Here is a 12,811-nt window from a genome sequence, read left to right on the forward strand (position 1 = left end):
CACTTTCAATCTGAACAGATCAAAATAATTCCAGCTGACAGATGACGAGACTCACTATACGATTTGCTCTATTGTCCATCACAGAATTGAAGCGGCAAACACTCTTGCAAAGGTCATCATCATTAAACTCTTCAATCTGGTTCCTCATAGGTACCAGCACATGATTAACATAGTGCTCTCGCAATATAATATCATGATATCTGTGTTCATTACCTGTTTGATTCCCGGGTTTCCTTTAACTCAGTCTACAAACTGCGTACTCCGTACTTCAAACCTGGAATCGTCCTTTGTCCTCCTCGATCTGCGCCGTTCAGTCCCACCCCGATCACGGGTTTTTCGACTAAACCAGTCCTGGGATGGATCTTCTCTCTGTCTTACTTGGTCGAGATGTGTCCAAAGCCATTCTATATTATGAAGTCAAGTATCGCGTCCGAAGCCTATAGCCAGCCAAAGACAATCCAGGAGTACGCGCTCATATCAACAATCCATGGAGTGTTCGGCTTGGATGCGGAACCGATTGCGCAAGTTATATGAAAGTCTAAACTAGCAATTGAGTCGCTTTTATTTCGAGTCAGTATTCAATTCATATGTCATGTTCTTCATCCCCTGTCTATCAATGCTGGATGATTTTTCCGGCCCGGCGGGTTGAACATCTGGTGGCCTCATAGGCCGGCGCTAAGAGGACCAATCCCAGGGCGGATCCGAGTTGGTCCCCACCAGCCCCGCAGGTCCGATATCAAATCCAGCTGGAATAATGTTGAATGTGCAAAGCCGTTAAGGAAGGCGTGGTGGTCTTTGCTCCTTTGCCATGTTCCAGAAGGTGCCATGTGTATGTTCGGCTGACGTCGGTGAGGTTATGATGCCTCAGTTTACTGTTTCCAGACCGGATGTTACACAGACAGCGTCGCTCAGTATCATGTTGTCCTTTTGAAAGAGTGGATACTTATCCTAAAGGCTATGTTAAAGCCTACGGACTTCAATGAGCGACTGAATACTCGGTGCACCGAATCTGTCTGAGACCTATCTATTATCCACCAAGATCAGTTATCTACAAGACATCCTGACCGGAGTCCTGAAGCAGTGATCTGTCAAATCGTCTTGCTGGTGTCGGACCAGCTCGTTGACAGGTCTATCGCACACTGCACGTAACCGCCGAATATGGTGATAGAAGCAAGCAGATGACCTTTGTGCAGGACACCATCTTAGTCAACCATCTTCATGGTGAAAAGCACCGATTGGGTCACTGAAGTCGTCATCGTCAACATCGAGCAGGTCTACGATCGGGGGACCTGGAAGGGCGGCCGGGAGGAGCCTGAGCAACCAGCAGGGGTGTTAGCCATTGCTGCCCGGGAAACACAAGCTCCGTGCCCTACTCCGGCGAAGACTGCGGGCAAATTTTCCTTGTTGATAGGCTTGGACGTATAAGCATAGAAGCGGGGCAAACAAGAGGGGTCTGATGGAGGAGAAGAAGGCCGAAATGGAAGGACGGCCATATTGCGATTTACGACAATCAGAAGCCATGCAGTGTGATACGCAAGTGCGGGACCTGCCATCACATTGCCAATACACCAGGGCCACCCCAGCGATCAGCTGTGGGCCGGGGGTTAGGGGATCCCTCATTGGGCGGGTGTTTCCCGGTGATCCTGGCTCCACATGCATGTCGCCCACAACTCTCCCATCTCGCTCCATTTCCACCCACGAATCATCCTCTCTAACCGCCCAACTCCTCAACATCCCTTCAACATTACTCTCCGCCATGGATGCACAGAAGCATCGCACAATGCACCACCGTGGAGGTGTGCATGGGACTCTGGACTACGATGGAGACCATGTTGTCGTAATCCTGCTTCGTTGAATCGTTACACTGCGACTGCATTTAAGTATCCCCCGATCCACCACCTTTGGATCGTTTCCCTTCTTTTCCCTTCAGCAAGCATCCTCAACTCCCAGAGTGTTTTTTGGTTTCCGTTTTTGTCCTTTCTTCTTCAATTGTCCTTGTTCATCGTCAGAGCCTGGTGCTCTTCAGTTCAGTTGCCCCATTGCATTTGTCCATACTTCTACCATTATAATTTGAATCTCCGCCTAATATTCACACCCTCTCACCCAAAGCAACTATACAATCTTTAATTCTTCGTCGCTGGTCGACAATACGGCGCTAATTAATTCACTCTTCTTGCTCAATCGAATCGTTTCAATCTCTTCAACGAATCGAGCCTGTCTTGCGGTTGATCTGCGACCCTCAGCAATTATTTTGACTAATTCCACTCGATATAATACGATCACCACCGGAATCCAAGGTTTAATAATATCTATACCACGATGTCTTCGTCGATCCAGATGGATTTCACTCTTCGCACGTCCACGAACGTGAAGACCGTTCATTTGCTTGGCTCTTGGGACAACTACCAAGGCCAGCTTCCGCTTTCGAAAGATTCCAGGAAGAAAGGTGGCTGGAAGGGAGCATTCAGGTTCCAGGGAGCGACTCTTGCGCCTGGCCATCGATACTGGTACTACGTATGTGCTTCTTGTCGACGGAATTGACTCATCAATCTCTAACTCTGACGCCTCAGTATATCGTCGATGGCTACCATGTCTCCCATGATCCTGCCAAGGACTCCACCATCGAGCCTACAACTGGCCGTCAACTCAATATCCTCGATGTCCCCGCATCGACATACGCCAAGCCATCCTCCAGCTCCCGCCATTCCAAGCGCCATTCCCGGCCTATGTCCATCGACATCCCCAAAGGCCGGGCCGTCTCGCCCAGCAAGATCCGCTCGCCGCACCCCGTCAAACCCAACCAGACCCGCCACATCGTCCAAGCCGACTACAACACGCTTGAGCACCTGTCGCAGCAATTCAGCCACGCGACGCTGGATTCCTCCGATGACGAAAGCTCCGACGAGGACAGCGATGTGCCGTCTCTGACCAGCAGCCGCAGCAGCGCCTCCAGCAGCCCTAGCTCGCTGAGTAGCACCAGCAGCTGCTGTACGTGCGAGCGATACGGTATCACGCGCGGCGGCGACCGGGTCAAGTTGGACTGCGGTGGAACCCGGTGCGGGAGCGAAGGTGGGAGTAGCTGCTCGAGTGACAGCGAGGACGAGTATCGGCGGGGAACGACTCGGCGCAACGGGATGGTCGTGTACGACTAAACGAGCGCATCCCAGTTGCAGTGTTCTGTCTCCCTATTTCCTTCCTGGAGTCTTCGCCCGCGCGGCGTCTACCACATCGCCTCGCGCCGCAGTGGCGCAGGCTGACGCTCATTATTCGTGTTGTGGACCAACCCTCACTCCTTGCGAAGAGCACAAATATGTTTGATTCCATATGTTTCGACGATAGTTTCCTGACGAATCGTCCTACCTTGCGATTACCTGGACTTCGACTCATCGTCACTCGGCACCCCCTTTCCTCGAAAGGAGGCGCCGACATCGATGATGGGCCGTTCGCACATCCAGGGCGTTCCTCACTTCCCCTGGTGGGAGGAACATGGAACGTCGGTGGTGGTTGAGGTGAAGAAAGATATGATTGCACGATCATAGATGGGAAGGTCAAGCAGCGCAGGCTTGACGTGGCAATTGGGCATCGTCGACTTGCTGTTCGACGGCATGAGCAGCCAGGCATACGGCGATGCAATTTTATCAAGGCATCTTGGGACGCGAGCCAGTCTGGCACGACCAGTCTCGGGGAGGGGGGATGGATGGGCTGGTGCTCTAAATGTTTAGGCAGATAGAGCAGCAAATGACAATTGGAGGCCTATCATTTCAAGATTCATATCTTCGGTGCACGTGATGATTGGAAATGTGTCCCGTGGAACCTGAAAATCCCCTAGAAGCATAGGATGGTATCCTGCGTTTATTCTGCTAATAAATCATGTTCGTCTTTCTTGAGAAGGAATGCTATCCAAACTCCGAAGGGTAACGAAATAACGTCTTATCCACCGAGTCATTACAACATGATCCGCGGTCGATCTTGGGCTCCTAACAAGGGACCGGAACGGGAATTTGGCAGCGAGGTCATTTAAACCCCCAATTTATTTCCAGCATCGGACGCAGACAGATAGCGGTATGTCTTACGCCCTTCCGAGTGATAACTCTGATAATTACCATCCTAATACCCACGAGGACCTCAGCCCCCGGGATTGGTTTATGGGATCTATTATTCGCCAGCATATAGAAGGAGTGAAAATTTTGAAGCAATGGATTGGTGGTTTGAGATTCCTTCTGGCGATACTTTTCTTTGCTAAAGGCTAACTTATGTACATGAATCGTTCAAAAGCCAAGGTCCGGCCTATGGCCCTTACGGTTTCAGTTCAAATGGGAATGACCTGGATACCTTCCAAGCCCTTCTTCTCCACTTGCCACCCTGCTTGTTGAGCACCGTTACCAGTGAACCATTCTGCTGCTTGTGCATCACCTCGCAACAGCCACTTCAACCAGTTGGTGCCTGAGACAGCGAATTTACCACCGTCAGTCTCTCTCCAGTTTGCCATGTGGCCAACATCGAGGTTGCCCTTCCATGACGGAATGTTACTGGGTAGATTTTTGTAATCACGCTCGCCCTAACGATGGATTAGCATGGACTGCGAGCTGCGGAGACCGGGCAACAATGCTTACGTTCTCGTACGCGATATCCGATCAACCACCAAGGAAGTAGAAGACGGGCTGTTTCAGTGTCGCGATTGTTTCCCGAGATGCCGAGTCGCTGAACTCTCCGGAGTTGAAGATCCCTATGGCCTTGACACGAGCATCGGTCGCGGTCTCGTACGCCTCCAGACCACCGCAGCTCTGTCCTGCAGCAGCAATGCGGCTTGCGTCCACATTAGCATGTTTGCCCTTGCCGGCGTTCTGAGTGATAAAGTCGATCGATTGGAACAGCAATTTCGAAGTGGTCTGGCCCGAGCCACCTGGCTCGCCATTGGCAATGACGATGAAACCGTGAGAGGCCCACTCTGTCAGTGCCTGATCGAAGGAAGTACCGTCGGACAGGCAAGCTCCATTCCCCCAAACGAGTACAGGGAGCTTCAGATCTGCGGGAATCTCCTTGGGAAGATAGATGGTGTGGCCAGTTAGGCCTGGGTCAGTTGAGTAGCCCTGGATAGTTTAGTTGTTTTACTATGCCCTGGGCTCGAAGGATACTCACCGCTGGATAGGGACCACTGCCGCCAGTGCTCGGTCATCCGCTACTCCCGCCCAGTCCACCAAGTCCCCCAAGCTGAGGGGCGGCTTCGGTCGCCGCAGCCAAAAGACTGAGAAGGAGGGTCACAGACTGCATTTTGGAATGAATGGAAGAAGTGAAATCACAGAAGCGTGGGCTCTGATAGTTCAATTGGTCTATCGAGACTGTGACTAGAAGAACGGAGGAGGCGCAATCCTCGCTGGGAAGGTCCTCTTATATATCATATTTGATTCCGGAATGACAACAAGCATGCAAGAGTCTCTCTGAGCCTATACTTGTGACTTTAGGATTGCATTCATTTTAGTTAAAGTTCTTGGCGACCATCTTCGACGTCCTTGACGTCTTCCATATGGCTCTACGATGTGGAGAAGATATCTTGTGTCTGGTGATTTTACGTCAAATTAACAAGGATTTTGGTCTGGAAACCCTAATTGTGAGCTAGGCGAGCGGAATTCGATTCGGAAGAGGTTGTCCGCGAACCAGGTCTTGGGCGATCTGAGAAACAGTGTTTGGTTATGGAGAACATTATGGCAGAGGAGCAAGGGAGGATCGTCGTACCAAAAATGCGAGTATAAGACAGGGCATGTCGTTCCGAGATTGCCCTGAAACTCACAATTGTCGCTTTGATTGGAGGTTGGGCCAAGAGGGGTCATGTTCGCTGACAGCAGTATTGCCATACATGGTGTACGAGATATATTGCCAAGATGGGACTGAGTTTAGTAGAATTGGGAGATGTAAACATAGCCCAGATTGGTGTTCCTACAATGCGGAATTGTGGAGACACAGTGACCACAGAGGTTAGGAACAGGCTATGGACTGGAGCAGAGGATTTTCTTCTGGCTTTAATTCTAAGGCAAATATAAGAAAGAAAACCAGCTGTCGTGTAATTTGCATGGGAACCATTATACGACATAGGAGCTAGCGAAAGCGCCGAGGGAGGCGTAGAGGCGGGGAAGGCGTTCTTACAGATGGTCATCGACGTGGTGTCGAAACGGGCATTCCACATAGCTATCAAAGGGATAATTAGGTGGGCAATTGAGGAACCTCAAACTCAACCGACCATCACACTTCCAATTGAATCCCTCTCATTCAACTCAAACCCAATTGAATCCCAATCAACAATTCGCGTTTCTCTCGCACGTAAAGTCAGCAAAGCACCGCATACCTAGCCCGGGGAGTCATCACCCGACATTTTCGGTGTGCTTGGCTCGCCACCAATCTAACCATGTAATAGTCTGTAGCAGCCCGGGATCGGTTCCCGATACAGTAATACACATCGTCCGAACCACATCGCGCCCACTTCAATTCCCATGTTTATGTCCCGGTTCACGATCTAGGTTACTTCACTCACACCGATCGGGAAAAGCGGTCCAGTTGGCTCCTGAGTCATGAAATCTAGGATTCCAAGCCCCGGAAAGACGGGTTCCTTCGGTACGCCAGTAGCCGAAGTCGTCGGACTTTATCCGATGGGCTCCACTGGCGAGAAAAGTTTTGCGGTTGGAGTTGACGGATGCGGTTGAATAATATGACGCATAAGTAAATTCGGTATTGTTGGCGGCGCTAATGGGGTTTGGGCATGTGGAGGGGACGAAGGGGAAGACGGATACTGGTGCGTAGTGCCCATCTCCCAGGTCATGATGTAAGGAATTAGGAGTTGGGGACTTGGACGATCAGGTCTTTTGACGCAGTCCTGCATCGGTTTGCGGCACCTGCTTGCATTATTAATCCGATAGAAGCTCAGCCGTCTGGGGCATGATTTCGTTGATATCAGGTTCAGACCTATTTGGCTACACTGGCTTACAAACATTGATGGCAGGAGGTCCCAAGTTACAAACTTGAAATTTGAAAGCCGGTGTCCTGAAATAGGTAGCTCTGGTCCCTGGCTAAGCTGATTTATGACCATTTAACAGGGGAATCGTCGTATAAATCTTCACTGGGAGCGCCAATGGATGCGATGCCCAACAGCAATCAATGCCGCATGGAAAACGGCGTCAATCATGAGGAACTCCTTGTTCGGACATGGTCTCTGGAAGCATAGATCACTTTCAAACACCAATTACGTGCTTCGACAATTGCGTCAATTAATCGGAAAGCAATAGACATTCCCCATCCATAGGACGTATTGAAGCAAGGCCTGAATGACCATCCTGCTTCGTAATCGAAAACTCCACCCTGCCTTACTGTGACTGCCGACTGGATGCGCGTGGTAGGGCGCATGTCGGTTGCTTGACAAGTTGACAATCTCCCCAATGGCGATCGACGGTCGAACACCACGACTAAATGGCAAGCTTTGCCAGCCTTGTCAATTGTCATGGTTAATGGTCCCCACTGGCACGCTCTAACTGAATGCATTCAGACGCGCGAGTGGGAACAGGGCCGATCATCGGTGTCCACTGGCGGCATGGTTGTTGGTCTCATTGTGACTCAATGCGATATATTTCCTCTCAGGGTAAGGAGAAGATGCAGAAGGGTCTGCTGCCAATTAGAATATAAGACTCTTCGGACCCCGTCCTTTTGTTTTTGAATTGAAGCATTTATTATGAGATTGTCCATTGTTCTCTATCGTTACTCCAGCATTTCTATCTCCGCGTCTACTTGCTATCCACATTTGTGCCCAGAGTATCAGATACATCATACATCTATCACACAGCAGTCTGGTTGCTACCCCGCAGATCTCGGGAATTCTAGTCAACATTCTTAGGGCACCATATCATCACCTTTATCGATTGCATCGCAATCCCAACGTCGGTTCCTCCCCCTCCATTGCCTAGAGTTGGGTGGGCTGCCCAGAACGGTCCTCACCCAGCTGCTTGCGGATCACTCGTGAGGAGCTGCTTGGCTCTGTCCGTTTTATGACATATTTATCCAGTCATTTGTAAAAGTCCAACAATGTCTTCCTCTTCATATTCAGTCATGTCCCGCGAGGCGCTTGACCTCAAAGTCCGCAATATGACTTTGCTATCGAAACCGATCATCGAGATCTACCTGAAAGACACCTCCCGATCCGTTCATGGAACTTATGTCAGGTCGTTCTCCACCCTTGATAAGATCGAGGGCGAAGTACGTATCACGGCCAAAAATGACACTCGTTTCGACGAGATCAACATCACCTTTGAAGGTACGTACCTAACTTCGCAAATTCCCAGTTTCCCCTCTCTTTATCCGGCGCACCCGGGGATGTCATCTGCTGCCCTGCGCCTCTGCTGGGCAGGAGCATGATATTGGCTGCCTACTTCTGTCGCTTCCTGGGCATTCTGCATGTCGGCGTGTTTGGCATATCAATACGTCGTTCAATCGCGTCACAATACCCCGCTAACACTGCACCACAGGGGTCGCATTTACCTTTGTCGACAATATGAGCCCTATCACCACTGGTGCCACGCGAGTGGAGAAATACAGAAGATTCCTATTTCTCCGGCAACCAATCGACTACAGCACTCAAGTACCACAGCCGCGCATCATAGCCGCAGGCGCCACAGTGACGATTCCTTTCATGTTCGTTGTGCCGCAGAAGTTACCCCTTTCCTCGTGCACGCATAAGGTTGCGAACGACCATGTCAAACTCGCGCACCTGCAAGTTCCCCCCAGCCTTGGCGACCCGGAGACATCAGGCTTCGGTGGGAGGCTCCTTGACGATTCTGCGCCGGATATGGCGAGGATCCAGTATGTGCTGAGGGTCCGTCTCTCGCGCAACCGCGATTCGGATGGCTCGGAGAATATGCTGGCGCAAAAATCAAAGAAGGTCCGCATCAAGCCGGCCGTGGACGAAGCACCACCGGTCGACGCTGATAACGACCCCGACTACATCCTTCGTTGCGAGAAGGGACTGCGTAAGTTCAGTAAGGGCAGGCTCGGTCGATTGATCATCGAGGCCGAACAGCCGCAGAGCTTCCGACTGCCCGCTTCCCCAATTGAGGACGCAGGTAGACCTGTTACGACCAAGGCGCGGGCCATACTTCGATTCGACCCGGCCTCGCCGAACGAGCAGCCGCCAAGATTGGGAAGCTTGTCAGCATTGCTGAGAGCGCACACCTTTTTCGCAGCGACCCCGAGGAACGACTTCTCGAGCAAGTCGATAATGCCATATGACATGTCGCAGGGACACTTCGACCGCGGCTTCAACATCTTCAATCACTGCATGGGTGGCGCCCAATGGGAACGGCACGACCCTTCCCCTTCGGACTGCAGTCGAAGCGGTTCGCACGACTCGACCAATACTCGACGAACTTCCTCTGGCTCCATCCCCGTCCCAGCTCCCTCATCCGAAAAGCCACCCAAACCAGGCTGCCCCTTCTACACCGCCGTGTTCCTCATCCCGCTCACCCTGCCAACCTCCCGCAGCTTCCCGCCCACCTTCCACAGTTGCCTCATCTCCCGCATATACACGCTGTCCCTCGACCTGACGCTTCACGGCGTCAGCATGATGAACCCGAAACTGCATCTGCGGCTGCCGGTGCAGGTCTCGGACGAAGGGAGCAAGGACACCATCGAGGAGCGGAGGCGGAGCGAGGTGGAAGAGCAGGAGCGCTGGGAGGGCGCGTTTGCGGCGGCGGATGAGTATTTCGCGCCGAGGCGGATCGGGCAGCCGGAGACCGAGCTGCCGGAGCAGAGAAGGGATGGGTTGCCGGGGTATGATGCGGATATTGGGGTGCGGGGAGGGGGAGGGGCGGCTAGGGGCTTAGTGAGGGCGGTTGGGTGAATGGATGAAGATGCTTCGAGGGATGATGGGATGCTGCTTCAACACTTTGGATTTGGGATCGGTTCCCTCCGTGTGGTTCTCGAGTATGATTTCGGTTCTCTGCGGACTTGTGAAGCCTGACTGTTGGCGTTTGAGTAAGGAAACCCTGGATCGAAAACAAATGATACCCAAGCTGTTGGTCGGATATGAAACCATCCAATGGACAAATGTTTGGAGGATTTAGGGAATGTATATCACTATAATTCAGTAATTAATGACAGACTTATATCCATCGGCCAGATGACCCCTCGACTCTTTTCAACATTCAGTGGTCGTGGAGGCATACATGCGGTTGGTAATGCGCCAGCGTTCATTGACGTTCGTCCAAGTCCGACACAGCGCAACCTATTAACCTATCCATCCTGTGGGGGAAAGGCCACAAAGGGCCTCTAGGGTACCTCACCTTCATCATAATTTCTGTATTTGAATTGCCGAATCTTGAGTCGTCCACACAAGAGCAACTTCCAAGGAACGAAAGAAGGGGATCAAGCGGAATGATCACGTGAGATATAGGTAATATGAATTGCCTAAGTTACCTAATCAAGCAATAATAGCCCGCCGTCCCGCCCCACTTCTACGACTTGAGAAAATAATAGCGCAGGGGTTTGAACCACCTCCTTTTACCAATGGGATTCTCGTGTTACACCTCGTATTCCGCAATTCCCTTCAATCCCAACCTTGAATTTGGATGTCGAGGATTCGCTCACCGTCGACTACAAATTCGCCTGCCTGTTCCAATATTAGACTGGCCAGATCGGCTTTCAACACCTCCCGATGATGCGGCAACAGGACAATCTTCTAGGAGATGGTGCTTCTGGTCAGGCTGATTTCTGCTTGTCAGCATACTAATCATTAATTATCTATCTTTAACGACATTTTCTGTATAAGAAGCTTCTGCCTTGTTCTAATTAGGTCTCCAGCCCAAGTAGTTGAGGTGCTGAGCCCTTGATCGCGTCGTATGGCCGGTTTGTATTACTAGTAGGTATCGCGTCCACAAGGTTTGGACATTGAAGTCACTACATGATGCTTTCCTATCTCTTACCAAATCACACTCTGTATAACACGCGCATTGGCAATTGGTCAGTAAAGTCGATCAAATATTAGCTTTGAGGACCCCTGGAAGTCTTCATTTCCAGGCCTGTTCAAGTGTTTATGTTTAGCATGCAAGATATGCGCCACGGCATCAGAAGTGATGGTTACGTCCATGATTAGACGCACTTGCCCACTTCCCGCCGATGCAATTTGTCGAGACTGGGGATTTTGCCAATGGAAACGCCCAATGGTCAAGGCTGACCAGTCAAGGCTCACGCGATGTGCTCCAGCCTCTAGGCGTGCCTGAGCCCTGAGGGATTCTGTTGTTTGACCAATGGTTATTTGAATACTTTAACTGTCTGTCCGGCCCAAATTTTCCAGTCACAGGCGTTTCGGTGACATTTTTTCTGTCCCTTAAATTGATCGCCGTAGCTATCAGCGCGAGAGCTCACGGCCATCATGAAGTTCGGCGCATCGTTTACTGTTTTGCTTGCGTCAGTTGGCGCACATGCGAGTATCTTGTTTAAAAGAGCCGAGAAAGAATGCGGCGGTATCACGGCGCCTGCAAACAATGGCGGCCGCAAAATCGGGATTGTCGTGGACAGCTCCGGTAGCATGAGTTCGAACGATCGCTACGATCTCCGTATCGCTGCAGGTCGACAGCTAAACACCTACTTGATCCCGAGCAATGATGTTTCTTCGGGGACGAAGGAGGATTTGGTGACAGTCGTCGACTTTGACGATGTCGCGACGTTGCTCTATCCTCTTGGTGACCCTGACGGTGCCGATGCCACATTCAGTAGCATTGACTCCACCGGTGGAACGGACATAGCTGCAGGTGTGAGAGTGGCAATATCACAGCTGAATTCGTCGGGTCACGATCCGACCGCCGACCGTTCTGGTATCATTGTGTTGACAGACGGATCCGATACAGACACGAAAAATCTGGTTTATGCGGTCAACAATGCTACGGCTCAGGGTATCCGTGTCTCGTTCGGATTCCTAGTCCGCAATGGCTACGGCTCCCAAAATTCCAAGGTCCTTGGAGCCATCTTTAATTCCGGCGGTCAATACGCAACCATTACCGACCCTGCCGCACAACAACGATTCATCAACCTCGTCACCGCCAACGGTCTAACCAAGAATGACCCTTCCACGCTTCCCAAAGACATGCTGATGAACGGGCTCGCCGTCGCTGGGCGGGTCTCGGGAGATGGGGAAGACTTCAAAACGTACTCAGCCAAGAAAGGCGAGATTCTACGATTCGCCATCAGCTCGGTCGATGCCGGTACGATTGAAGCCCGATTGTTAGCTCCGGATGGACAAGTCGAAGACGAATCAACCGTGCGTGGCACGAGCACAAGGTTTCTGGATACTACAGCGCAGAGCAATGGGGACTTCCGCATCATCGTTAAAGCATCCAACGCTCCCCAAGATGCTATGTACCTTGTTGGCGTGAATTCGTCCGCCGTTATGGGGAATTGCACGTTTAACGACGATGAAGACGGCGGGTTGTCTGTTGGTGGGAAGGCTGGGATCGGCATTGGTGTGCCCCTCGCGGTCGGACTGCTCGCGACGGGAACGTACTTCTTGTGGAAAGGCTACCAGGGAGTTCACCCGACTGGAGCCGAGAAACCTGCCCATGGATCTATGGACGCGAGCGAAAAGGGCCCGGATGTCACCTCCTACTCAGTGGAGCAGCCTAGTCCTTTCAACGGTGATCCAAATTTACCGGCGAATCAGGCGCTAATGGGCCATGCTCCTGGAGCGGAGCAGTCTTTCACACAGCCTCAGTACCCCGAGGGGACCGATCCGCTCTCCGCCCAAGCCAGTTCCGCCCCCCAGGCACCGCTCACGGCTGACCCG

At 51.6% G+C, this 12,811-nt stretch overlaps 5 protein-coding genes across 5 annotated transcripts; 4 read left to right on the forward strand and 1 right to left on the reverse strand.

Moving 5' to 3' along the window:
- The first annotated feature begins 1,539 nt into the window (after positions 1-1,539).
- Positions 1,540-2,410, forward strand: P152DRAFT_297906 (uncharacterized protein). Its single transcript, XM_033675057.1, has one exon. It carries the CDS (start codon positions 1,654-1,656, stop codon positions 2,125-2,127), a length of 474 nt encoding a protein of 157 aa, XP_033535550.1. The 5' UTR covers positions 1,540-1,653; the 3' UTR covers positions 2,128-2,410.
- On the forward strand, positions 2,224-3,346 carry P152DRAFT_297809 (uncharacterized protein). Its single transcript, XM_033675056.1, has 2 exons — positions 2,224-2,514; positions 2,571-3,346. Exons 1-2 carry the CDS (start codon positions 2,320-2,322, stop codon positions 3,150-3,152), a joined length of 777 nt encoding a protein of 258 aa, XP_033535551.1. The 5' UTR covers positions 2,224-2,319; the 3' UTR covers positions 3,153-3,346.
- Positions 3,347-4,309: 963 nt separating this feature from the next.
- P152DRAFT_465690 (uncharacterized protein) lies at positions 4,310-5,760 on the reverse strand (the record flags this gene model as incomplete). Its single annotated transcript, XM_033680643.1, has 3 exons — positions 4,310-4,558; positions 4,659-5,090; positions 5,734-5,760. The coding sequence occupies 3 exons, from the start codon at positions 5,758-5,760 to the stop codon at positions 4,310-4,312; spliced, it is 708 nt and encodes a 235-aa protein (XP_033535552.1).
- A 1,909-nt stretch (positions 5,761-7,669) lies between these two features.
- On the forward strand, positions 7,670-10,160 carry P152DRAFT_457299 (uncharacterized protein). The gene is made up of 2 exons (XM_033679201.1): positions 7,670-8,293; positions 8,505-10,160. The coding sequence occupies exons 1-2, from the start codon at positions 8,065-8,067 to the stop codon at positions 9,872-9,874; spliced, it is 1,599 nt and encodes a 532-aa protein (XP_033535553.1). The 5' UTR covers positions 7,670-8,064; the 3' UTR covers positions 9,875-10,160.
- Positions 10,161-11,404: 1,244 nt separating this feature from the next.
- On the forward strand, positions 11,405-12,556 carry P152DRAFT_394289 (uncharacterized protein; the record flags this gene model as incomplete). The annotated part of the gene is made up of 1 exon (XM_033676249.1): positions 11,405-12,556. A coding segment is annotated over one exon (1,152 nt), but the record flags the coding sequence as incomplete, so codon positions are not given.
- Between the last annotated feature and the right edge of the window lie 255 nt (positions 12,557-12,811).

This window comes from Eremomyces bilateralis (genome assembly GCF_010015585.1).
Source record: "Eremomyces bilateralis CBS 781.70 unplaced genomic scaffold P152scaffold_6, whole genome shotgun sequence".
In the NCBI taxonomy this organism is placed as follows: domain Eukaryota; kingdom Fungi; phylum Ascomycota; class Dothideomycetes; order Eremomycetales; family Eremomycetaceae; genus Eremomyces; species Eremomyces bilateralis.

What these genes read in the sequence shown, in the direction of transcription:
- P152DRAFT_297906 (XM_033675057.1), top strand. Translation starts at nt 1,654, where the DNA reads ATGCATGTCGCCCACAACTCTCCCATCTCGCTCCATTTCCACCCACGA.
- P152DRAFT_297809 (XM_033675056.1), top strand. Translation starts at nt 2,320, where the DNA reads ATGTCTTCGTCGATCCAGATGGATTTCACTCTTCGCACGTCCACGAAC. An exon ending in GCCATCGATACTGGTACTAC is followed by an intron (nt 2,515 to 2,570) that starts GTATGTGCTTCT and finishes CTGACGCCTCAG; the next exon opens with TATATCGTCGATGGCTACCA.
- P152DRAFT_457299 (XM_033679201.1), top strand. Translation starts at nt 8,065, where the DNA reads ATGTCTTCCTCTTCATATTCAGTCATGTCCCGCGAGGCGCTTGACCTC. An exon ending in GATCAACATCACCTTTGAAG is followed by an intron (nt 8,294 to 8,504) that starts GTACGTACCTAA and finishes ACTGCACCACAG; the next exon opens with GGGTCGCATTTACCTTTGTC.